At 33.5% G+C, this 27274-nt stretch overlaps 4 protein-coding genes across 17 annotated transcripts in view; 1 reads left to right on the plus strand and 3 right to left on the minus strand.

The window, feature by feature from the left end:
* The window catches only part of LOC105209815 (uncharacterized), a 140356-nt gene extending 139679 nt beyond the window's left edge, over positions 1-677 (minus strand). For 4 of the 5 annotated variants that reach the window (XR_008471859.1, XR_008471858.1, XM_011180424.3 and 1 more), the window contains exon 1: positions 440-579. The gene's annotated coding sequence lies outside the window, so the exon portion shown is untranslated. Of the gene's footprint in view, positions 1-439 lie in introns of all 5 variants that reach the window. The other variant, XM_054233953.1, reaches the window with a different exon arrangement.
* Positions 1-27274, plus strand: part of LOC105209822 (phosphopentomutase) — a 49952-nt gene that overhangs the window by 8157 nt on the left and 14521 nt on the right. The window lies entirely within an intron of this gene.
* Positions 202-23491, minus strand: Pias1_2 (E3 SUMO-protein ligase PIAS2). 10 transcript variants are annotated; one of them, XM_054233963.1, is made up of 11 exons: positions 22931-23489; positions 20998-21173; positions 20403-20925; positions 18779-19019; positions 18473-18707; positions 18243-18409; positions 18075-18169; positions 17765-17966; positions 6641-6709; positions 6489-6542; positions 202-3013 (listed from the first exon to the last, which is right to left on the minus strand). In XM_054233963.1, the coding sequence occupies exons 1-11, from the start codon at positions 23144-23146 to the stop codon at positions 2865-2867; spliced, it is 2127 nt and encodes a 708-aa protein (XP_054089938.1). In that variant the 5' UTR covers positions 23147-23489; the 3' UTR covers positions 202-2864. The 10 variants fall into 10 exon arrangements, with proteins under 10 accessions (XP_054089938.1, XP_054089939.1, XP_028894622.1 ...); XM_054233964.1 differs by lacking the exon at positions 202-3013 and having other exon boundaries at positions 5843-6542; positions 17819-17966; XM_029038789.2 differs by lacking the exon at positions 202-3013 and having other exon boundaries at positions 5843-6542; positions 6641-6706.
* LOC105209817 (phosphorylated adapter RNA export protein) lies at positions 24041-26767 on the minus strand. Its single transcript, XM_011180435.3, has 5 exons — positions 26474-26767; positions 25559-26375; positions 25397-25488; positions 25043-25313; positions 24041-24984 (listed from the first exon to the last, which is right to left on the minus strand). Exons 1-5 carry the CDS (start codon positions 26522-26524, stop codon positions 24764-24766), a joined length of 1452 nt encoding a protein of 483 aa, XP_011178737.1. The 5' UTR covers positions 26525-26767; the 3' UTR covers positions 24041-24763.

The raw sequence follows: 27274 nt of genomic DNA on the forward strand, positions 1-27274 counted from the left end.
TTTTACAGTATATATTTTTGATTTAAGTTTAATTATGAATCAACGATGTCATTACTCAAACTCGCAAACTTCTACTTGGCAGTTGTGTTTGCTGTTTTGGAGCGTTTTCTTTCTATTGAACACAGCTACTCTCCCAACTGCCAAATATTTTTGCGGAACTCAGACACAACACAAAACCCACACAGAACAACTTTTTAGAACTTTTTGTTTTTGTTTTTTTTTTGCCAACTAAATATGCTTGTATTTCAGCTATTTTTAAGTTCCATTCCAAATGTTTTTGTTTATGCACTTTTGAGACATGTGCGCAGCAAAATATATGCCACGGGTTATGTGGTGGCGAGTATCAAGCGGCGACTTGCGCGCTCTACCACGACAGTCAAGTCCACTTAAAATTGAAATAAAACCAAACAAAACAACAAACACACACACACAAACTCACTTTAAAGATAAAAAAACAGAAATTCAAACGTCGCCAACGTCACCGACGTGGACACAGCACGACCGCGCACTGCACTTAAATAAGTGCGAGACACTTACGAGTACGAAGAAAAACAAAAAAAACACGAAGAATAGCGCTCAGAAACACCTGAACTAAAACTGGTGTTCAAAAGGAATCGATTGGCGGGGAGCGGCAATACGTTAGCGGCACTTTGAAGCGGCGAACAGTTGCTTGTTGTTGCGCACAACGTACTTCACTCGCGAACGTCTCAGAAACGACTGAAGTCGCTTGTGAAGAAAAAACCGTGGCGAACTTACAGGTAACTGCCGGAGAAAAGCTTAGCGCAGACACCAATGATTACAAGTACAACGAGTAACTGCGACATGAGCTTCTGTTTCAGCTTCGACTACGTCTCGGACTTGGACTTCTATTTGCGCTTGTGTGTGTTTTATTCGCAAAAGTTTCCAATTGCGCGCTTAAACCAAACTTCCAGAGTGTGTGTGATTATATGAGTGAACACCTAACTGTAAGCCTAAGCGTTCTCTTCACGAGAGCGCTTCAAAGATTTCTCTCTCACGACAGCAACCGGGAGAGTTCAGACCACCGCTTATCATACTCACCTGTTACTTAGTATGCTCAATTAATGAGTATTGATTTCCACTTCGATTTACTCCGCGTCTTTCGTCACCTCCTACTGCGTATTTTCCTAAACGGTTGCTGCGCTTTATGTGGCTTGTCGCTCTTCTTACACTCGACGCTGACGTTCATTTGATCAGCTGTACGCGAACGTATAATTTCCAACATCGTTAATTATGCAGGCGTTGAGTTTAGTGCATTTCCTGCGTTGCAGTGCTGCATGCAAAACGTGCTTCCTGTGTTAGCAACCTAAGCAGCGATGCGATGCAAACGGCACGAGGTCAATGTAAGAAATTTGCTGACAATGATTTTCGATTTTATACGGAATTGTAGTGAGCATTAATAAGCTCTGCTCTCACTTCTACTGTATATTGGATTCTATTCAGATATATATTTAAGTTCGATTTCATTCTATTCACAGTCTCCTTCAACAATTAGTCATAACTTGTTGTACTCGATTAGTATTTGTAAGTATATACTACGTTCCAGGCAGGCTGAAGAGTTCGTAGCTTTCCGATGAAAACCCCTCTCGGATCCTGAAATCGATATGTTTTGTAGTCAGTCCTATGTAGGTTAGCTTAGGTTGTAAGGCTGTTCCCCAAAGGGAAACATGTTTATCTATCCCTTCTTTATCAGTTAGTTTGCGTGGTTGTTTAAGAAAATGAAATCAAAGAAATATTTGTCTTCATCTCACAAAGCGGTACATTCCAGAAGAAACTGATGATATAATTCCACCTCGTCCTCTTCCATGCAGCTTCTACAATTATCATCCGCTAAAATTGGACCTTGCTGGGACAATGGTCAGTTGTAACCCCTACCACAAATGGCAAATGAACTTTCATCTTGCGATTCACCCTGGGCCACAAAGATTTAGCTACTGCGTAACATAGCTACTGGCTAGTGACAGCCCAGCACTTGTACAGCTCAGCTGATGCAAAACGCCCGTTCTCGTAAACCACATTAGATAACGGGGCTCCAATTTAACCCACGATTCCGGTAAGAAAAATTGTAAAGTAGCACGATACCACTGATAGTAAAGATATTTAAATATTCCTTAACCAGCCTTCAGCGGCCAGTCATCGAACTGAAGGTTGCTGCGCCACGGAGTAATATATCCGTCGTTACCTTTATAGCAGCCACCTCCGCTTGAAAGTAGTCGAGACACAGTCGAAAACAGTAGTCGAAAACGTTAAAACTATAGTTGATAAGTAGTTCTCAACAGTAAACTCCTCCACCTACCTTCCTCGCCTACTTCCACTTATCCGCGAAGAAGCCTCTCTTCCAGCGACTCTTTACCACCTAAAGCTTCCTTAAAGGAGTTAGTGTAAAGAAGGTATAGCCAGGGCTACGCTCAGCGATATGGTGATGGTCCAATAACCTCGGGATGAAGTCGAAGTGTGCGAGGATTCTTGAGTGTGAGTGTGAGGCACGCACTCCTCTAACTCTTATTGGTTCCCTAGAAATGCCATTTGAAAGGGAAAGATTAACTGAGATATTCACAGTTTTCTCTAGGACGCTATTTTATGAAGAAAACGTGTCTTTATTAAAATAAGTGAGTAATTTCAAAATTTTAATAGATAAATATTATAAAAAGTTTTGGAATTTACAAATAACATGAATATATATACACAGATATAGAAAATAAAATAACAAGCATAACTAAAAATTTATGAAGATTCGGAAAGGTGTTCTAAACAATTTTAACAAATTTACTATTTCAAAGATTTATTAACAGGAAAAATTTGAGTGCTCCGCAGCAAAGTTGAGTTGAGGATTTTTTCACACATATTTACGACTTTTTCCGGTCTCCCCGTCGACCATTGTATGCCCACCAGTGACGATTCTCAATAGGTTTTAATTTTTGTGATGAAATACCCTTATAAAAATCGAACTTTCGGTTGGTGTGGTTGTTGTGGGCGTTATGGGTGTGTTTAATAACTATATTAATGAAATAAATAGTAAAAGAAAGGATAATATGAAAAAACTAATGTTGATAAAAAACACAAAGAAACACAAGAACAAAATAATAAATTGCGAAAAGTAAATGGATAAAAATATAATAATATTAAAATTAGAGGAGTGTGACCCAAACTAAATAAAAAAGAGAAGAGCTTTTTTTGAGTTGAGAAAAATCGTTAAACTATTCAAAGCGGATGAAATAGCTCGAATATTGACGAAATGATAGCTAATATAATGGAGTGAAACAGAGAGCGCATTGTAAAGAGAGTGTAAATTTAAATCCGAAATTTAGTGAGGTCCTTCTCTACATTACCATCAAAAGAATTATAACAATTTCAAATTTTACGCATTCATAAAATGCTTTTTTGAGGTCAAAAATGTAAAAAATAGCTTTAAATTCGAAAATTTGAATTTTATATTATTATTATTATTATTTTTTTTAATTCTATAAGTGTATCCTTTCCGTTAATATGTCTTACATAAAAAAATCAATGATGATGAGTGATTTATAGAGCAGTTTGGTACTTCGCGTCGAATGCTGTATATAGGGATGGCAACGATTAATCATTTCATTAAATTAATCGATTATTTTCATTCAATTTACGATTTAATTGCATCGAAACACCTTTTCTAATTACTCGACTATTACTCGAGTAATTGCAAAATAATCGCAAACAGCATTTTGAAATTTAATACATTTTATGTTCATCTAAGTTAGCTACAAGGGTCGAAATTGCAAACGGTGTAAACATAGTTAAATTCCAATATGTCAACGTAGTTTAATATCAACAAATGAATGTCTGGTAACACTGCATTTACAGTTAAGTCAAACGCATTTTACGTTCAGTTGTTTGAAGAGCAATGGCGCCAGTTAAAAGCGAAGTGTGGACATTTTTTTAATAAAATAAGCAATAACTACGTTAAATGTCAACTTTGCTGCAAAAATTTAAAATTTTCTAATAAACTTCAAATATGTTGCAGCATTTAAAATTAAAGCATGCAACTGTAGCCTGCAAATTGGTGGTAAGTCGGAGCAATCGGTATTACATTTTAAATTTCTTCTAGTTATATATAAATATATGTGTACAAATTAGACTCTGCAATCTTGGAGTAAAGACAATGTTTCCCTAAGTGATGATGACACTGACACCATTTTGTGCACTCTAGTGCACATAAGAAGGAGGAGGGACAACGATTTTACATCTCCACAAGATGAATTGAGGTTTTATTTGAATTGTCAGGTATTAGAACTAAGTCGAAACACTATTTATGCTTGGTAAGAAATGAAAACCGTTTACCCAAACTGTACGGACTTTCAAAAAAGTACCAGTACTAGCTGAGCGGCTTTTCTCAAAAGCGAGTGCAACTGCGACCGAAAAACGCAATCGTTTGACAACAAAAAGTTTATCGAAATTGCTTTTTCTTCAAACTTGGTTGAACAGACTTCTAAATTTTCTGAATATATTCAATGAATATATTATCCTTTATGCTAAGACAAATGAATTTTTAATATGATATTTTAATTTTATTTCCGTTTTTTGTTTTTGTGTATATACGAACACAATTGAATGTCTGAAATAAGAATATAGTCTCCTATATTTTATTGGTTTTATTTTTACGCAGTGTTGCAAACATTGGAATTAATCGATTAATCGATTTTTTTACATTAATTGCAATTAATTGCAATTATTTTTTGATATCTTGCAATTAATCATTTGATTATTTAATCGATTAAAAAAAATTGTTTGCCATCCCTAGCTGTATACAAATAATTATACAACACAACGCAACATATAAACCAAGAACAAGGTTATTGGGTTCTATCTTACAAAATTAATTTTTGTTTAAGAGGCCGAATTGTAAAATTTCACTATCTTTGAAAGCATGAAAAGCAGTTTGTTTGTTATGAGAAGAATGAACTTTAAAAAAATATATTATATATATTTTGAGAAATATCATTCGGATATAAGTTCGCAATCTTTTCACAGTAAAAGATTCGCCAATATAAAACTAATGAAATACTGTAAGACCTTCTGACTGGCCACTCAAATCTCTTACGATAAGGTAGTGGTGACTACAAATGGGGGGAATTATATAGGTCTTATAAACAAATAGGCTCGGTAACTACCGAATAATCATTTATAATGACGTTTTCCTCGCCATGAGCTAAAATTTTATTTAGACTGCCAAGTTTTAAAGCAAAAAGTTAAAAATATTAATGGTAAAATTACACCAAAAATTATTTTGTAATTAAAAATCAAAAGAATCGATGAATAACTAACCGCATGTTATTACATATTTTCAATCAATTTGTGATATATAAATCGATTATTAAATTGTATTTTACATTTCTGATTGATAGGAGTTTTAGAACATTTTTAAAGGTATAGATTTTTTATTAAAAAAAAAAAACTAAAAAAAATACAAAAAAAATAATAGAAAGTCAAGCTTAGGTGAATTACGTGACTTCAATTTCATTTACCAAATTATACTGAAGTGAAATGTCAAACCCACGAGTTTACTTTGACAATTGTTTTGACAGCTATCCCTCTAGGAAACTGTATACCGCTAAAACATCCGTTATATTCGAATCGTAAACGCTGCGTTGACTCGATTTAATGCGAAACAAAAATTTAAAAATAAAATAAAATAAAATAAAATAAAATAAAAGAAATTAAATTAAATCGTACTATCGTTCTAACCTACAATAAGCTCTCATGCATATTAAAAAAAAAAAAAAGAAATTTCAATATATTTAACTGACTTAAAATCCTTTGAAGCTTACCGCGTGTAAAGAATAAACACGAATTGATATTATAAATGCTTTTTATTCAAATTTAAAAATATGTATATGTGTATTTATGTGTATACTACTAGGTAAAAAGGTATGTATGTATGCATAAGTGGCTTCAATGAAATTTGTACCTTGTTCATATTATTTGAAAAAAAAGAATATATTTTTTTCGTTTGTATGTACGAATGGGTGTAACTTAAGAGCTAAGGAATTGTGTGCTATATACATATGTATGTATGTAATTTATTACAACAAAAAACACGAAATGCCGCGCAAAATTAAGAAGTATGAATACAAATGTATATATGTACATATGTAATAATTTATGATTATTTCGTTATTTTTTAAATTATAAACTAATATGTAAGCAATGTCGCATCAATCGATGTCATTTCTGTAATTATGGATATGTATTTCAATTTAATGAAATTATAAATAATTTAAATTATTAAGAAAAATCGCGCATTTTCTTCATTTTCATATTCATATGAAAGCACTTATGTCATTTGTATAAGTTTTAGCTGAAATACTTGTTTTTTATTTTTTTTTTATTTTGTTTGTTTATAAACTAGACGTATTCAAATTTCGAATGCAGCGAAGGCCTATGTTGTGTTTATCTACGAAAAGCGTAGGGATTCAGAAGAAAATCACTATTCTTACTACTAGACGTGTAGACGACATTTGAGGCTGTGGGAGTCTCCGCGGAGCTGACGTCTATGGGTGGAAAAATACAAAAGGTACCAAAATGAATATAAATATCGCTGTAAGCGTAGCTCCAATGAAAGAAGACTCTTCTCTCGCTCTCTACTCACCTCTCTCGGAGTATGTTGGACTGTTCGGTGGTGAGGGTGAATCTAATGATATTATGGTGGTGTCGGCTTCTGAAAAAAAAATGTATTATTTATTTTTAAAATTAAAAAAATTGAATGAAGGAACTGTGATTGATGTGTTGTGTTTGTAATAAAGATATTGTTCGAAAATTATATAGCCAGTTCAAACAGATATGAATTCTAGACATTTTGAGGCTTAATCTAAATAACACATATTAAAAAAGTTAATTGAACGGGTTAGGTGGGTTTCAGAGGCTGAAAACAAGGGTATTTCTTTTAAATATATACAAACATATTTTTGTGAAATTTTTATTTAAAAATTCGAAAACTCAGCCGTAATCTCCCAAGACGTGTCTATAATAAGACCCTTGCGGTGGACAGCATAACTCATTATTGGTTGGTCTAAAATCAAAAAACCAAAAATATTTCGACAGTAAATGGATAAATCTTGTTAATGAACGAAAGAAAAAAAGATTTTTAACAAAAAACTCACTTCAGCATTTATTGGCTCGAAAAAGACAATTGTAATAAATATATAACAAATCCTTCGTTCATTAACCATGTTATTTCAAAGATGTGTGCAAAATTTAAAAAAATCGCTCCATAACTTTTCGAGATATCGTATCCACCGACTTAAAAGTTTGTGTTTTGAGATGAATCTGTTTAAAGTTTAACATTCAAACTGACGTGGCCAGATGGGCGGAACTTTCATCTATCACTTAGAATTTTACTTGGTTCGATTTTATATTTGTGAATAATATTTTAAACATATTATACTATTTAATAAGACGAAAGAAATTTTTCAAAATTTTAAAACCCGCCTAACCCTGTAAACGAATTCCACTCCTCTAAAGGGTCAAAAACGTATAATTTATACAAATTCTAATAATATGGAATTCCTGAAGTGAGTTTCAGTCTTGATATTACATTGGACAGTTCTTTTATGGAGACTTCACAGAACTCAAACTTCTAGTCTTAAAAAAGTTAAAGGTGCTATAGTGTGTTGGTCTGCGGAATTCTTGAGAAGTAAAGAACGGTAGTACGTGAGGTGCACTAAGATCTCTAATATTGATTGCTAATGGTCAGTAATCGAAGACCGAACCCCAATTTCTTATCATAACTTTTGCAACCCTGATGAAAATTTACCAAATACGATGGTCAAAAAATGTTACAAATTTTAACCCGACTACAATCAGTGAAATAATAGTATAATAAGCTTTTTAAAGGCACTTTTGTCGCTCTGATGTTGATCAAATAAAAAGGGATCGAGTACTGGTCTAACTTATCTGTAAGGCGATCTATTCAACAATTTATGAAGATATGTAGCCTCGACAAAAGGGATAAGTCATTAGGTGAAATTAAAAAAGGGGGCCATCAGTCCACACTGAACCAAACCAGTTAATATTTGGAGTTATCAAATAAACCAACGATAATATAGAACCGATCTTGAATGGAATATAGGCGTGATTGTGATGATATATAGAAAGTGGGTGTTGTGCTTAGCCGATTTCGCACAATTTACATTTTATTATGTATATGAAACTCAATAGAAAGTGAATACCCAATTTCCAAACCGTACTGTGTCCAGAAAAAACTGCACTGTTAGTTGTGGCAACATTAATTTCACCACAACTGTGCTCGGCAAAAACTGTTTCATATTAGACTAAATATACTTAATAGATGTATATGTATATATCTGTATGTATGTAAGTATATAACAAAAACGAATTAATAGTAAAATATGTAAGAATTGAGTATTACAAATAAATTATGTTTAGTTGAATTAAGTGCAATAAACTGTAAGAAACCATTTCGTTAACCTAATATGAGCGAGAAAGTTGCGAAAGAACATACAACAACAAAGTAGGCACCCACCATTTTGTAAAGCGTAAATAAAACAAATAATAAATTCACAAATATTTTTTGTTTTGCTGCATAATAGATATATTTATTATATATATATATTGTATTTCTTTTTAATTGTAATTGTTTTTATTAAATAAATTATTCTTTTTCTGTTTTTTTTTTTTACATTAAAATTTGAAAATCTTTTCTTTTTTTTTTGTTTTTGTATAATTCATTTTTTATTTTATTTAATATTAAATTAATTTTAGTATACTAACAATTTTACTTAATTTTAAATACAATATGCTGATATATGTATGTATGTATGTATGTACTTTTCGCATTTTATATGTTTACAGTTACAACAAAAGTTGTTACATATTTTTTGTTTTGTTTTTTCGGTTTTGTTCATTTTATTGTATTACAAAAAAGGCAAAGTTAATGCCAGCCGATAGTTTTATGTTATTTGTTCTTGTTGTGTTTTCACTTCTCCACTTCCACGTCTGCTATATTTTACTTCTAGTTCTTTATATTACATTATACTATTTTTGTTTTTGTGGTTTTATTGAATCGTTTGCGCCAGTTCTAGTTATGTAATTATGTAATAATATTATTTTACTAGGGCGGTCTGTGCTTCCTTGCAAAGGAAAATATAGTTTGATTGTTGTTGTTCTTTTTTTTACTTCTATTCGAATAATAACTGTGCTTTATATAATCTGCTTGCATTCTAGCAACATTATTTTGCCTCTTCTTCTACTTCTCTTTTTATTCTTCTTCTGCTTCACACGCATCTCTTGTGTACTTGCACGATTTTCCAAAACACTTTTCAAATTCAAATTTCTTTTCCTCCTTTACACACACACACACTGCTACATTTTGTTTTTGTAATTCAAAACATTTCGCCTCTTTGAATCAGTTCTTTTTGTATTATTTTATGTTTTGCATTTACATTTCTTACTTAGTAAGAATTTTATATGTATGTTTGCCGGTATGTATGTCGGAATGTCTGCACATTCGAGCACTTATGCAAAACGATCGTTTTCAACGCATCACAACGCGCATACCTAAAAATTATGCAGTCAATCAATTAAATTATACAAAATAATGAAGTGGTTTTGACCGTGTGTGATAACTAAGCGGAAGGTGAATAGATGAATCGAAAGCAATGATGAAGGTGGGTACCCTAGGTTATAGTGTGCCTCAAAATGCGTTATTTTGGAACCGACAGATATTTTTAGAAATATTTGGGTACCGTATATAACGTAATTGTTTAAATATTTTTGTACCGCATTTTTTGAAAATCCGTTTTTTTGTAAATCTGTACCGAAAACTTAAAGAATTTTTGAACTTTTTGCAAAAAAAAATTTAACAATTTGGTACCGTAATTTTATAAATATTTTTGTACCGTTGTTTTTTTTAATCTGTACTGAAACCTAAGAAAATTTTTACATAACAAATATTGAATATTTTTTTTTAATGATGGTAACGTAATTCTTCAAATATTTAGTACCGAATGTTTGAACTCTTATTTATTTATTATAAAATCAGGACCGAAGTCTTACAAAATTGTTGGTATGAAGTAAAAAAAATATGTTGAATAATTTGGTACCGCTTTTTAATGTTGGTACCGAAAATTTGAAAATCTTATACCGAAATACGTTAAGAATTTGGTACTTTAGTCTCGTACCCAAATAGTTTAATTTTTTTTTCGAAATCCTATGATACCGAAACTTTTGAAATATATTAGTACCGAATATTTGAAAATCTTATACCGATTTTTTTTTTCAATATTCCACATTTGTGATTTTGGAAATAATATTGAAATCATATTAATATTTTGGTACCGGAAATTTTGAATATTTTACAAACAACTCAAATAACAGTATTTCAAAATACTGTTGCCGTTTTAAAAGCATGATTTCATGGTAATATGTAAAGCGTTGTGAGCGTGTGTGTATGTGTGTGTAAAGGTAAGAAATAATAAAACGCCATTTTTCTTAGATGGATAAAAAAAAATTAACAACACTTTGTTAGTATTAAACTAATTAAGAAATGATTTCTTTACAGTTTATCAAAATATGTATGTGTATAATTATATACTAGTATTTATATACGCAGAATGTTCTGAAAGATTTGGCTCCCCACATTACTTTACTTTAGTAATAGCAATGCATCTTTCTTTTAATAAACACCTGGTGTATTTTTAGATGCAGTAAACCCCTAAACGATTGTGTAATAATAAAAAGTATTTAACGCGCACACGGTGTGCTCTTATTAACGCGGGGACTTGTGCGACAAACATACAGGGTGGCGCATGAAATGTACAAAATTTAAACTTAATTATTTTACTGTTTTACAGGTGTACATATATACAAGAAATATTTTTTAGAGGGAAAAAATTTATATAATAAAAAAAAAAATAAACAAAATCACAAATAAAAAAGTTAAGTATCCAATTAATTAAAAACTTAAGAATTAATAATAAATATAAAAATTCAAAAATTAATAAAAAGTGTAAATATAAAATATATATTTGTTTTTAATTTAATGATGAAAATGAAATGTTTAGTAAAAAAATAAATTAATTATTTATGCAAATTATATAAATTTTAGCAATTAACTTTCAAAATAATTCAACGTTGCGCCACTCTATATGCTTATGTAGCTTAATAAATTTAATTCAGAAAATTCAGAACAAAAAAATTCTTACACTGTCTCAAAAATATGTGTGTATAATAAATGTGGAAGGCTAAAATATATTAAAAATAAATTATATTGAAAAATCTCGGGACAAATGAATGTGTGAAAATAATGTCTAATTATGTTGCATACATTTAGGAGTTTACGCCACTTTTAGTTGCGTACTTTTAGGCAGCTTTCAGCAAACGACTATTTTAACTAATTACAACAGCAACTATTTCTAACATAACATAACTATTATTCGAAAGCATAGCCTAAACGGTATCTCCCTTATTCAGCGCGAATTAAGCGCTCTAACATAGTGGCGTGAGAGTTCAAAAGCGATTAGCGCAACACGCCTAAAAACGTGCTTTCTTCAACACTAGCGCACATGTTCTCTTTTTCGTTTCTGCTGCACTATGTTTTAGGTCTAACGCATTAAATATGTATGTGTTTCTTAAATTAGTTTCTGCATTACTTATAAGTATTCATAACATCCTAAACTATAGATTTGTATTTTTTTCAGTTTGAGTTAAAAGTTTGCTATTTTGTGTGTCTTAAACTTACTGCATATCTTTACAATTAAATTATCTATAATGTTTTCTGTGAACCACACGCAACTATTTACTTAACTTCATGGGTGTTTTTAAAACTAATAGAAAGTAGTTTATACCAAAAATATTTAAGAGATGGCTCGAGTCTTGTTAAGTAATATTTTGTTAATATAAACCGCCATTATAGACTCCTTTAAGGATGAAAAAGCTAAACATTTATTGTGGACAGTTTTTTTTTATAAAATTCAGAGGTTTAACAAGAACTATCGAGGTCTTATGAAGTGTTTGACAATAATAGTAAAGGCGGACTTGATGAATTCAAACCAAAATTGTAGCCTCTTTTAAGGCTTAAGAAGCTAACAATTTTCTTTGTAGAACTCGGAGGTTTAATAAGAACTATCGAGGGTGCAAACTATTAGAAAAACCCATTTACCATAATTTTGATTATTTTTCATAGAAAAAACTTGATTTCAAAAACAACCTAACAATAGTCCGATATTCAAAACTCCCAAAGATTCGGAATAATGAAAGCAACAGAGAGAATTATATAGAAAGGTTGGGAAATATCATGATCTGGCATGTAGAATACTTTTTCCGAACAACTTTTCACGAAATCGGGGATCACGACCAACAATTGGTGTGTACCATAACCGAACGAGTGGTGAAGTCCACAAAAACGTTTTTGTTCAAAGTTGCATGATTCTTAATGCCGATAAGGACAATTTTTTTTCAAAAATTATTATTTTCAGAAATTCCATAAAAAATAATTTTGTAAGTGAGCAGCGAATTTCAGAATCTCAATTAAATTGATTGCGTAACCAAAAATGGTCTTAAATCAAAGTTATCTAGTATTTCCTATACAAAATACAAACGAAAAAAACCTCAGCTCATGCAAAAATACACAAAATATGTATACGAAATACCAACAATTCAACACAACAGCCGTTCGGAATTTACGGTTCTGGCTCATTGGACGCAGCCGATGTGGACTCCATTGCTGTGGTGGCCAGCGATGATGTGGCAGCCGAATTGGAGGATACACTTGTGGCACTACTTACGCTGCTGCCACGACGATTGTTTTGCATTTGTTCGTGTTGTTGCTGTTGCTGTTGCTGACGGTGTTCATGTGCATAATGTTGTTGTTGTTGCTGTTGATTCATGATGTCGCTGTATAGCTCGTTTCTGGTGTCAACGCTATGCATACTGGGCGATGAATCAGTAAGTTCCAAACATTGAAAATTCTGTTCATTCTCCTCCACCATTTCCTTTTGTTGTGCTTTTTGTTGTGTATTTTTGTTTTCGTTTCATTTCAGTATTTTTTGTTGTTTTTTGCATGAGTTTTTCCACAGTCGCATGCATCAGCGCCGCACAGGCAGAAATGTAGTTAGCAAACAAAAAAATCGTTATTTGTTGGGGAATAAAAATAGAGAAAACGAGAGAAAAGAGAAAAAATTGCAAACATTAAATTTACAATATGTTTCCCATTCTTACAACAACAACAAGTGATATTAATGGCGATGATCTTCTATAATCTTACTGATTTCTGAATGCGTACGACAAATCTCTCTCAAATGCAAGGGGTGGATGGTAGAAAGTGTGAAAAAAATTATTAAATATTTTATGTGGAAATTGTTGGTGTGATATTTTTTGAATTTTTCTTCAGTATTTTGTATTATCATTTTGTTATTTGTCTGGTTTAAATGTTCTGAGGAGTGATCGTGGGTATCAGATGAGATATAAATTGTTGTAATTATAAAAAACAACAATAATTAGCATAATGTGTTTTTGTAAGCGATTTATTTGCATGAAACTAATTTCCAAACAAATGCCTTACAAATATTGAACTTTTTGTCACCAAAAATCCCGATAAAATTCTCATTTCGATCAGAAGTTATTCATAAATTATTTATGAATTGATTTAATAATGATACACAAGTCTACTCTAAGCATAAAAGGCTCAAAATTTGGTATATTTCCTACTGCATACCAATGTATGTGTGTATATATGATTGTTTTCAAAAAACCATAACAAACGTTGCCTACATTTTGGCGCATATGAGATAGAACAACGAACTAATGACCTTAGAACCTTGTCCTACTTTTACTCCAAATAAAGTTAGAGGGATAAAGTTTATAACTGGTTGTTTATATAATAAATGCTTGGAACAAAAGGCTGCAAAATAAAGGTACTACGAATAAAAAAATAGGTTTTTAAATTAAACTGCTCATACATAAGGACTGATTTGAATTCTAAAGATGGAAAAACAGTATTTTGGCCTAATGCAGTTATTAGGGAGGGAGAAGACCAAGACCTAGCTTACAATTGACTACCTCAAACGCCCTCACAATTAGTATTTACCGCGATCTAACAAATGACACGCCCTAATAAAAATAACGATTAAAGTACGAGGAGAAGCACAATAGTTGCACGCAACATATTTTGCTAATAAAAAATTCATATTTTTTCTCTCGTTAGCAAAAAAAAATATATATAATAGAGGTTTATTCAAATTTATTCCTTTCATATTAAGTGTTATACAAAATGTTACGCTTTGTTCGTTTATAAAACAGAAGAAAACACAGACATACATACATACATCAACATACAGATGGTAGACACGTCTAGGCATATTGCACATACATTGTTAAAAATATACATACATACAAATAAACATTTAGACAAAAAGAAGACATTAGTTCATAAATCCACAAAATTGTATAAGCATTCGCACAAGCGCTTCAACATCAACAAGTGCACTCGTTTTCCGTCTCATTCAACACAACTTTGCCACGTTTCGCCTTACGCATCGGCTGGCGACGCCGGCGCGCCCCCACACGGTGCCCTAAATTGAGTAGATCCTCTTGCGGTACATACGGCAAATCGTTAACATCAAAACTAGTGGAATCCAACTCGACCAAACTATTGGTCAGACTGTGTGTATCACTGGACGGTATCGGCACACTGAGATCCAACATGGGCTCATCGTAATTATATGCGGCCAACGGATCGGCGTTGTCATCGTCAATATTGCCACCAAAGTAACGCAATGTACTACTATCACTCGGTCGTATGACCTTCAATGTAAACTCCAATATGCCCGTTATGTCGATCATAAAGACGAATGCGATGACGGCGAGCAGGAAACGTGCCATATAGAAGGCATCATTACGTATCCACGATGACAATGTGGGCGCATTATTGGCCAGAAATGACTCGTTCGCCACGATTACATATTGACCGAGAAAGCGACAAATGAAATTCAACAACTTCAAACTGGGCAACCACACTTGACGCAACAGAAAATCATTGGCATACAAGATCAGTGACAATTCAATGAAGAAGATCAACGCACGCTGCGGCTTACGCAATGCACTCGGCCAGAGTGGACGTAATTTCGTCAATATACATAGCACAGAGAATACGAATAGGCTTGAGGCCACATTGGGCGTTAACAGTGGCAGGCGGGAATATTTTAATTCGATTATGCTTATGCGATTCATATGCATAAACAAACCGATCAGCACTATGACGCTCGACTCGACCAACTTCTGATAACGCTGCACCTTTTCGAAGTCAATAAGCATGGCGTCTCAATTTGTGTGCGTGTGTTTGTTCGTGTGTGTTTATGTGTGTGAGTGACACTTCCTTTAGTAGACAAGGAGTTGCTTGCTGTTTGCTGGTTGCGCTGATTTCTTGAGCTTGTTGTTGGCTTTTAGTATTGCATAAAACGTTGTTGTTATTGTTGTTGATGATGATGATGTTGACGATGTTGATGATGTTGCGGCAGCGACGTCGTGTAATGGTATTGGTTTGGAATTTTACGTAAGTACCGAAATTTGCAAAATGCAATGGTATAATTTTTTGTAACAATTCAATTTTGATGAACTATGTATTTGCTATTTTTGAAATAATTTTTGAGCAGAAAATCACACACAAATTACTTTTGTTCAAAATTATGTCAAAAGCAAAAACAAAAGTGTTGCGATCAACGCAAAGTAGCTCGGCATGGAAGTGTTAGTGCTGGATGAAAGTCAATCACTTTTGTTTAATTTCATTAATTTAATTTTGAAATGCACTAAACGCACAACATGTTGAAATAATTCATTTAATTTACGCTTTCATTTTACACAGAAAGTGTTTACATTTGGTGTGTGGCTTAAAGTAATATAGCTCATAAACAAAAACAAAACACAACGGCATGCGTGGCGCCACGCGGACGCGAAAGAAGTGAAAGCACTTAAGAAAAATTCATGAAAAAAATAGATTTCGCATTGGGTAAACATTTAAATGCATGAATTCAGCAAAATTCTGAAATTCTGTTAAGACAACTAAAAAGTCGCTTGTGTTAAAACAAATGTATGCGCAGCTTATAATAGCTTTAGCTCGCAAACTTTTCCTATGCAATTTCATTTATTTCGCGCGTGTACTGCGGACGCACCTAATTTGCTCTTACTGCTTGGCTTTGATTCGTGCGTAGTATTACTGGCATTGTCATGTAGCTGCTCGGTAAACTTTTGTACAGTTACCTTCGCACATTCCCTAAACGCTTTTCGGCGTTCTCTGAGTGCTTTTTGAAAATCTTCAGTTGCTTTTATTTTCGATGCAGTTGTCTTCTGTGCATCGTTAGACTTCGGCAAAATGGCAGTAGTGGATGACACTTCCATTGTAGCTGTGATTGGCGGCACAATTGTTGAGTCAATGTCTAAAGCGGTTTCATTTCGCACCTTCTTTGCTAAACTACTCTCTTTCGGACATTCCGTAGGTGTCTTTCTCTTCTTCACTGGCTTTATTTCGGCAACATTGCCGCTACTTATGGCGTCCACGGTCGCTTTTTGCTGCACAACTGGTGTCGTTAATGTACTTTCTGTCGTACGCGTTAAAGTACTTAGTTTTGCCGAAGCTTTTAGCCCTGAAAAACCCGTTGGGAACCACAAGTGAAATGTTGACCACCCAAATGTATACACATATATAGGACATATTAACGTTCGGTACTCGGTCGAAAATACAATACATATACATACATATGCAAAAACAATATTATAGCGGGAATTTAAATGCAACACGACATAACCTCAACAACAAAACGCATTTACTCTGCATAATTATTGAAATTGCTGTCTTCACTACATTACACTTCCCTCCACTTAAAATCGCAAAATATTTACTGCACTTTCAAATATAGAACGTCTAAATCGAAATTCGAGATATAATTGAGTCGGCAATAATTGGGTTTGGGCTCTCTCTCTCACCATTTTCCACCAGCTAACACTAAATTGCCACACAAGCTTTCACTATTAGTCCGCGACCGCGTCACATGCGTTCAATCGAACCGTTCACTAAAGTCATTTAGCCAACTATGGTGTTTAATTGCAATTTCACTACAAAAGTTTTTTTTGTTTTCAACGCGCACCCAGCATTAATGTAAATAATTATAAAATTAGTATCGCCAATTATTTTTGTTGTTGTCAATAGGGAGGCGCAACAACGTAGACAAAAAAAATATTTCGAGTAACTAAATCTAAAGCAATTCTCGACCCCCTTCTACAACAACAATAGCAAGCAGCATAGTTGTACTAGAAAATGTCTCACTCAGCAAATAACTCCCTACCGGCATTAGAACACGTACTCAGTAATTATAGCGTTTGTCTTTTTGGTGCGCATGTGTCAATCAATTTCTTCACAGAAACAAATTAAAAGACAATCGAATTGTAAAACACGCAGCTTGTAAAAATAAGCAACATTGTTGCACTTAACTAATGTAGGATTGATAAATGTAACTGTAACTGTTGGTATGTGTGTTTGGTGTAGGCTAAAGAACTACAAGATACTTATTTTTCGCTTGTTCGTGCAAATGTGGGGTTTTTGATTTAATGCCTAGACTTCCTACCTAAACTACAGCTAGATACTACTACTAAGTAATATATATATATATATATATATATGTATATGTATATATATAGTAGGCTATATACATATATTACTTGATTTAATGTTTGTTTCTTTAGTACGAATAAGCGTCCAACGTACCAGTTCGTGGCGGTTGTAGTGCATTACGCAGACTGGCATTGGTGCCGCCATTACCTGCTGCAGCATTTCCATTGCCGTTGCCATTAATGCTTGATGTGGACACCGCCGAATTTGTAGCGCTACTGCCGGAATTCTGCTTAATGGTGGGGCGCCGTTTGGCCAGCGGCATATCGTCATCGGAATCGCTGAGCGTTAAATCCACCTAAACACACACACACAGAGATGCAAATGCAGTTATAATTTAATAGAAAAGGCACATAATAAATAAAATTAAAGCAAAACATGAATTCAATTCAAAAAAGTAACTAACCGTTTCACTGTTTGTCGTTGATGTTGGCTGATCGTTAGCAATAGCAGGCGGTGCGCCAGCTTTGACCATTTTCACATCCTCAGTGGTGATGACTTCTGTAAGTTGCAAATTACACATTGTACATATTTTGTTTATGCGCGATAAGTGTGTGGCTTGAAGTGTACATACCGATATCATCCGAAATGACTTCGACTTTTTCAACAGGCTTTGTCGGTGTATCGATGATTTGAGCCTCATTACGTAAACTATGTGTGCTCCATGAGCCGTCTTTATGCAATTGTATCTCCGTATCGTCGGGTTTAAGTAAGGATGAAGCGAGCACCTCTTGAAAGTAGCTGCAATGAATCGTACATTAAGTGAAACACATGTAAATACATATAAATTTAAGGCGAACATACCCATCAATGACCAGATTGTCGTAAATGGCTGGCTTATCGCACACCGGGCAATTCCATGTGGGCTTACGCTCGTTCATCTGCAGGTAAAGACTAGCATCGAAACATTGTAAATGCGAGCACGTCGATGCACGGCATGGTATGGACATTTTCATCTTGCCCAACGGACAGTTAAGCGAGACCTTAAGCATTGTGGTGGCGATCTCGCAATCTGCATCCTCAGTTAGTTTCTCTTTAACTGTAAATGAAACAACAACAATTGCTTAACAAAAAGAGTTCTCTTACGCAGAGCATGGATGTTTTGCATACTTAAACCGCGCGTATAGTCGGCTGGTTTGACGCCCTTTGTCTTCATGCGATGCAATAATTGCGCTGAAGTCAGCTTCTTCACCAAATATACGGCAATGCAATAGCCACGCGTATAATCAGGGCACCATTGTACTGTGATTGTGTTGGTGACCGTTGGCGAAAGCTTTACATTTGCTGTAACATTGACGGGGCGTGGTGGTCGCTTTGGTTCCACATTCGGTCTGTTGGTTGGAATGACATTCTGGTAGCACAAAATAATAGCAAAAAAGATTAGTAAAATTAAATTAATTAAATAAATATATAAATAATTAAAATAAATAAAAACAAGTAAGGAAGGGTTAAGTTCGGGTGTAACCGAACATTTGACACTCTCGCAATTTATTTATTTAATTTTATTAATATAACATACAATTTGACCCATATATTCGGCATGAAGTCCATTAAAAAACAAAAATCTGTATAAATAGTATATGGCGGCTGGGTAATTCATGGACTGATTTCAACTATTTTTGACACCTAGCTATATTCTATCCAAGACTATATGCTCACTAAATTTTACTGATATATCTCACATATTATCCGACATAAATGGAATAATAGTTTGAATCCCAAAATATTAGCTATATGGGAGCTCATGAAACATTACGCCTTGAAAACCTATCGTCCGATTTGGCGGTTTTTTAGAAGGGCGATACCACACTATAAATGCAGAATTTGTGCAAAGTTCTGTTCCGATATCTTCACTAGTGCTTACTTCATCTATTGTAAAGTAAACGATTCAGATCTTCTTCAAAGTTCAGGTATATGGAAAGTAGGCGTTGTTATGAACCGATTTGCACCATTTTCCAAGTGTATACACTGGGATGTCAGGAAAATGATATGAACCGAATTTCATTGATATTGGTCGAGTAGTTTCGGAGATATGGTTTTTGAGCCATAAACAAACATAAAACTTAATAGTGGCGGGCCCACGCCCACTTTTCAAAAAAAATTACATTCTCCCTAGTGCGATTCCTTATATCAAATTTTACTTTTTTAGTTATGACACTTTATAGGTTTCCGGTTTTCATTTTGTGGGCATGGCAATGGTCCGATTTTGCCCATTTTCAATACCAACCTCCTCAGGGTGCCAAGGAATATGTGTACCAAGTTTCATTAAGGTATCTCCATTTTTACTCAAGTTATCGCTGGCACAGACGGACAGACAGACATCCGGTTTTCAAATCTACTCGTCACTCTGATCACTTTGGTATATATAACATGGACAAAACTATTACACTCTCTTAGCAACTTTGTTGCGAGTGTATAAAGAGGACTTTAAATTAAATTAATATAATTGACTATCTTTTAGTAAATAAAATAGTTTTTTAAATTTTTTACAATAATTAATATATATAATAATAATATAAATATATAAATAAATTTGACAAAATGTAACTGCTAGTGTAATCCAATCGTTAAATGTATAAGTCATAAATAAAATCTAAAATAAACTTAAACAAAATCTAAACTTATATTGGTTTAAAAAATATATAAAACTATATAAGATGAAAAAAATTTTAATACAATAGAAAAAAAAAAAAACAAATAATAAAACATAAACACAAACACATTATCGACTTACCGGCAGTTGGCACAACTTATTGTTGACCTTTACACTGACACTGGGCGGGAAACAGTCCTCTTGTTCGCATGATGTTTCTAATAAACAGAAACGTAACTGCACCTGTATGGCATGTTCAATCTTATTACTGTTTCGTATGTCACGATTCGAAGCAATCTCTGTAGCCTGTTGTGGTGTCAATGTAAAGTAAAAGGGCACCTCTTGTATGCGCTGTGTATTACGCGGCACAAGTGATGAGGGTTTAATCAGCACACCCAGTACATCATAAAAAGCAAGTTTCTTAAGACGTACATCTGGATGAATCGGTATATGTGTGGGTATGGGATTCATAAACGGTACCATATTGTTGGCAACACCGGGCCCAGTTGGCGGGACACCGGCGATTGGTTGGGCACCAACAGCTGTTGGTTGTCCCGCATTAGGCAGACCAGCTGCCGTATTGGGCTGCACCTGTGGCATTTGCATGTGTGAATACATTCTTTTTGGATCTGTTGGCCCGTACTGTTGAGCCTGTTGCTCCGCACTGTAATATACGTAATAATATATGTTATGTTTTATTCGTTATGCCAATTTTATAAAAAATATGTAAACTTACATTGATTGTGTGTAAACTTCACGTATTTTATGTGACAATAAGTCGTAGTTTGTATGTAATAGGTTGATGATGCGACGTTGTAAATCAATTTTACGACCACCAAACGAAATGTTCAAAAATGATAGTATCTGTTGCAGTTCTACCACACGAAGCAAATTTATCATTTCCTCACATTCCTGGAAAAGTCACAATAGAAGGATTGAAGTGAATTACATTAAAAAACATTAATTATGTATAAAATATGTAATTTTTGATAACTAAAATAGAAATTGTTTAAATACATATACTGTGTATCGAGTTGTAATAATAAATAGGATACAGCTACATATTTTTTAAAATACAACAATGCTGAAGCGAATACTACTATGGCCCAATCTAAGAATAAATAAAGTATTGTATAAACATAATATTTTATTTTTCTGCAGCCGCCCTTAAGGCATCGGGAAATTTTATTTTAAATATAGGTTAGAAATAAAACTTTTAACAAGGCACGTCTAAGTCAACACACCAATACCTTTTATTTAAAGATGACTGATTATCTGATGTATTCTATAATTATTTTGGTTTTAATTAACTATATATACAGGCTCTCCGAATTGCACAACCCATAAGTGTCGGGGGAAGCACCCACGCTACTGCGACATGAAACAAATTTTGGTGTTCGCAAACCATTAATTTGCATGTGCCCTTTGACTGACTTTTCGTACTCACCATATAACTGTTATTGTTTTTAGTTGAACCACTTTTTTCGCAAAATGTGATTAAAACACAAAAAGTATAAATTCATACCTGATGTAAAGAGCTGTGCTGTGAACATTGTATTATTATTTTTTCAAGTATTTGCAATAAATTTTACTTTGCATTGCACACTTTCTCAACAAAAAGAGGGATGGAAAAAATTTTCAGCTGCTTTTGATTTAATCAACACAAATTATTACTTTGCACGTTATTTATTATAAGCATTGTTTTAAATATCTGTAAAACCTTCCGGAAATCACTTTCTGATGTTAAATTAAATAAATTTTATGTATTTTCAACGAAATATATACATGCACCGAAAAACTGCTATGGTTTGGATTCATTCAACACACAAAAATTAAGTTGCAAAGAATATGGCGGCGACGGCACCGACTTCAGTTTGGTGTGAATTAATTTCCCATTATTTCAGAAAATAAAATCTCATTTGAAACAGCAGTGAACATACCTAACGGTTGTATTCAATGAAGTATCAACACAACAAAGCATGATAAATAGTGCATAAAAAGGAGACACAAATTTCTAAAATAAAAATTAAAAATTAAACAAAAATTATAATTTTATATTAAATGTTTATATAAAATGTGTGGACTTTCAGTATTTTATGTCATGTTTTGTAAACTTGTTTATAATGTCGTTTGCCATAATAACTTAAACTAACTTCATGAAAATAATATAACTTCAATATTTTTTTTAAATGTGATGTAATGCTTATGTATTATTATTTTCTTATTTATAGTGCCACTGAATTATTAAGCTTAAATTCAAGGTAAAATAGAAAAGTGTCAAGTAATACATAATCTTTCCGATGTAGAAATTGCTAAGAATCATTGCTATTTGTTTATACTCACGCCTATTTTAAGTTACTAAAAACATGGTATACATTCTGACCGCTCATGCAATTATTGACCATTAATATTAAATTACTTTTATCAATTCGATAAGTTTATAAACGGGTACGGCAACTATACGGCGCGCTAAGTAGCAAACACACCTAAAGGTTTATAAGGACAGCTGGTCACGAAATAGCGGGATTTTTGACAGTAGTCAATGCTGTAAATTGTTTTTGTATTAAACAACTAAAATTTTCATTAATAAAAAATGTGTTTAACACGGCATTGACATGAATCTCACTAACAAAAGTAATAAAGCGCCTTGCCATAATCTCTAACCATACCTTGATTTTGAAATGGTCCGTTTGTGGCACAATACGTTTTTGTGCACTTACGGCTGCAATCTGGATATTTTGAGGCGCTCGAATTGTCGTACTCATGTTTTGTGCACCATGGTTTTCTGTCGATGAAACAATGGATGGTGAATTGGATGAGGAGACCGTACGTCCCGCATTTGCGATTGCGGCCTCGGCCTGAGTTTGAGAACGAGTTTTACGCATCGCACCGGCACTTGAAATATCAATGTTTCTGCACACACACAATAATAAGTACTTTAAGGGCAATTATCACACACATAAGCCGATGCACTGAAATTTCGGTCTACGTTTAGCGTACCTTTGCTGTTAATCACTCACTATACAAACCGATCGTTACAGCAGCGGTTACCAATAATAAACAAATTCTGCACAAATATTAACACTGGCCAGTAGCGACAATCAAAAAATGTCAATTAAAAACATTTGAAATATGTTTAACAGTAGCGATTTAACAAACGCGGTGTTTTCTGATATTGCCGTGTGTTTGCCTTTCAATTGCTTCCGAAATTCTAGACATTCTTTTTTTGACTTTGTAACTAAAAATCCCACTATTTTCGCTTTCATTGATTATTTTTTTAACTCCACTGAACGCACCATTACATGAGTACAACGTTACCAGATATTACAACATTTATGTGTGCAATATTTTTTGTCATACTTTAAAAGCAGTCGTGACTACCAAAAGTCTGATATATTTAAATAAATACCAGGGTAATTAACAATTAAACACATTCGTCTTATTTGCAAGGAAGATACTAGGTTTAGTGCTTTTGTTGCCTTTTAGGAACTTAACAAAACCTTAACAGAACGCTTTGTTAGCGCTCTCTAGCACTAACTGCTGATTTAACCAATAGCTGACTGGCATGGTAATGCTTAAATTAACGGTTTATGTCATCGATTCATCACTTATTCGTAGGTTATATTTGAGCTCTACTTTCTGAAATGTATAAATGTTTTTGAGAATCACTATATTAAACTCGCATATTTCATATATGCAAGACGTTTGTTTAATTCGATACTCTCCATAATTTGACGAAACTAAACTGCTAAACAACTTGAGAAAAAATAAAACACAAATTCTATGTATGTATGTATATACATATGTATATTTACTTGTATGTACCGAAATGCGTTATATTTATTCTTAAATCTATTTTTAGTCTAATGTGAATAAATTACGAATGCCGTTTGTACGACAAGAAACGCCTTTCTATAACATTCGATTCCGCAATTTACGTTTGTCCTCAAATATATATATTTTAAATATGTGCATATATATGTATGTACATAATCGTTTGTCTATTAATCAACTCACTATTTTGCATGGTTTTTTCGTTCTCTAACCAACTCATTGTATATAAAACCAACGTTCAGCGTTATAGTATTTATATACTTGTAACTATTTCACTAGTTTTCGTATTTACAAACTTTGCGTATCCATAATTGAAGATACTCGCAAGTGAATCGTTTTACTCTTGAATATTTGTCTTTACATATGTATATTAATTAGTTACCCGATTTTTTTTTATTTATATTAAGTTCGTACTCTACCGATTTGAAACAAAAAAATTATTTTTTATAAACATAAAATTATGCAGTTTTTCAGCAATCTTCAATTTTCGATATAAATCTTTATATACTTAATGTATATTCAGTTTGTATGTATAAAAGTTATATATATATATATATTTATATATTTGCGTTGATTTTGTTATTGTAGCTAGTTTTACCTCTTTTCATGACATGACATGTCATATACATTTCTTCAGGCGATTTTTTTGCCGAATATCGTTATTTTGTTTAAAATAAATCCATTTCACCGCAATTAACGTCAAGGAAATCATCCTCATAACTGACTAAATCTTTTGATGGAGATGTTAAGGCCGCTAATGCCGAAGCTGAAGTTGATGGCTTTTCCTGAGAGGCATCGTTGTCCGCATCCGATGGTACATGATTGATGGCATGCGCTTTATAATCTGGACTTTGTTCGTTTCCCACTGGTGAAGGTGGTGGATTCGAAACTGAAATAAAAACCAAGTTGTATAAAAGTAGATTTCACAGAGGTTTTATGTGCCTTACTATTTCCTGGCTGATTTTCTAAATCTGAGCCAAGTAAGAAATGTTCTTTGCGGGTGCTAAGTGCCGGCAAGTCTTTCTCTTGTTCACTTAAACGTTTTTTTAACTCTTCCACCTTGCGGTCACGCGAAAGCGCTTCCATCTCTTTACGCCATTTATTAGTGCGTTGACGATCCTCAGAAAATATAGACTTATGCTCCTCTAAAGTAAGACTTTTATGATTTTTTAGTAGATATAGAAATACACCACCTGGTGTGCGACGACGTTTGCCATTCTAAAAAACAATAAATATTATTGTTTGTATTACTTAATATGTATACATATATAAATAAAACTTATATTTATTTGAATACCTACCATTATCATCATACCACCATTAAATTCAATCAGTTGTGTTTCCTTATAAATTTCCACTGGCAACTTTGTTCCCAACACGTCGACAATACGCACTGCATAGCCGAATTATAAGTATATTAGTATATTACACATTTTAAATGAAAATAAAATTAATAAAATTACCCAATAATTCATCCTTTTCTTCTTGCAATTTGTTTGACATTTCACGTGCAACATCCGCTGGATCACGTCCCTCCAATGGCTCCAAATCAAGTATAATTCGTGGTTCATATAATGTATCTGAGTCGCTAGTAGGAGATGAGCCACGCCTTCCTCGTAGAGTACCTGTTCGATAACCTAGACGGCTTTTTACCGAACGTCGATGGGCTGCTGCTTCGCTTGCACAGCGTCCCCTTTTAGCTACCGGCATTAACTCATTATCGGAGAAGTCATCTGTGGAATTAGAAAGTCGTCGTTTAAGACAATTATCTCCATTTAATCGTTGAAGCACGGAAAAGTCATAATTTTCTACGTTTCTATCATTGATTGCACCATCTAAGCGTGCAACTTCACAGCCACGCATCTCTTCGGTTAACGCTTCTTCTTGTAATGCAGCTGTCCATATATTGTACTTTTTGAATCTTGCACGCTTTTCTTGTGTCTCCACGTCAGCTGGTGGTACACGTACCATTACAGTACGTCGTACACGTTTTCGACGCTTACGTTGTGCATGCGCATCACTTGATCCATCATTTGACGGCTTCGTTGATAATTTCTTTAGACAAGCATCAGAGGATTCAGATGACGACGAGTCACCACTGCTACCAGGTATATCCTCTAAATCGTCCTCTTCTAAAGCGCGTTGCATATCATGACATGTGGTCAAAGGACTACACTGTTCGGCAATTGTAGCCGTCCCATCGATTGCAACCGAAGTGTTGATTGACAACGTACTTGGGCGTTGCAATGGTGTATAAACGTCATCAGAACTAGCAGATAGCTGCAAATAATTTAGGTCAAATTATACATCATTATAATTTAATAAATATCTTCACATTTTCACATAAAAAGTCATGTCAAGTGCATATATGTGTATACCTCTCCATCTTCCAGGTCAACATCGTAGGTATTCGCGTTTAGTTCCATCATAATTGCAGCGAGATGTAGTGTTGCGTCGCACTTTTACTGATAATTCAGCGTTATACACTTTCAACCATTCACAAGAAGTAAAGTATTTTATATTCTATACATATCTATTTGTATTTCACTTTAAAAACTGAAACGTTTGTAAATGGTTTTATAATTAAAACTTAATATCAGCGTACAAAATGTTGATATTTTTTTGTCTTGTACTAACGCACGGTTTCCTTGAGAAAGTGTGTGCTACATAGGGTTGCATAGCGAATTGCAGCAGAAACAGCTCAGCTGATACATAGCTGTCACAATATGACGAATATAATGATCGAGACTCGAATTTTAAATTTTTTAAATCCATTAAATTTATTTAATTTCAAATCAATTTATTTGAAAAAGTAAAAAAATATGTATAAATACATACATATATCTGTAAGTTTCTTAAACTTTAAATATTTAAAAAAAAAAAACTTTTTAATTAAAGAACTAACAATAATATCTGGTAACCAATGGACCATAAGTTAATTAACTCTAACCCATCTTATAGGGTGTTTACTCCGTGCCAAAAAACTAATTAGCAATAGGTTTTTAGCACATAATTAACTCTCAGCTAATCAACTATCGGTTAAATCATACCAGAAAGACCTATCACAAGCCGGAAGGAAATCAAGTCTTTATGCGGACTAGCATGTCAACATAAAATCTTTGGATTCTTGGTTAAACGCCTTCGTATCAAGGCTTGACCCTGTCCATATGATATCCATA

Source organism: Zeugodacus cucurbitae, chromosome 6, assembly GCF_028554725.1.
Source record: "Zeugodacus cucurbitae isolate PBARC_wt_2022May chromosome 6, idZeuCucr1.2, whole genome shotgun sequence".
In the NCBI taxonomy this organism is placed as follows: domain Eukaryota; kingdom Metazoa; phylum Arthropoda; class Insecta; order Diptera; family Tephritidae; genus Zeugodacus; species Zeugodacus cucurbitae.

Bases quoted from the DNA above. Each gene is read 5' to 3' on its own strand.
- Pias1_2 (XM_011180425.3), bottom strand. From the start codon at position 23,146: ATGCGTAAAACTCGTTCTCAAACTCAGGCCGAGGCCGCAATCGCAAAT. The intron at 20,926-20,997 runs GTAAGTTTACAT...CGTATATTACAG, and splicing joins GAAGTTTACACACAATCAAT to TGCGGAGCAACAGGCTCAAC. The intron at 17,967-18,074 runs GTTAGTTACTTT...GTGTGTGTTTAG, and splicing joins CAACGACAAACAGTGAAACG to GTGGATTTAACGCTCAGCGA.
- LOC105209817 (XM_011180435.3), bottom strand. From the start codon at position 26,524: ATGATGGAACTAAACGCGAATACCTACGATGTTGACCTGGAAGATGGA. The intron at 26,376-26,473 runs GTATACACATAT...AATTATTTGCAG, and splicing joins TTGACCTGGAAGATGGAGAG to CTATCTGCTAGTTCTGATGA. The intron at 24,985-25,042 runs GTAAGGCACATA...TTTTTATTTCAG, and splicing joins AGAAAATCAGCCAGGAAATA to TTTCGAATCCACCACCTTCA.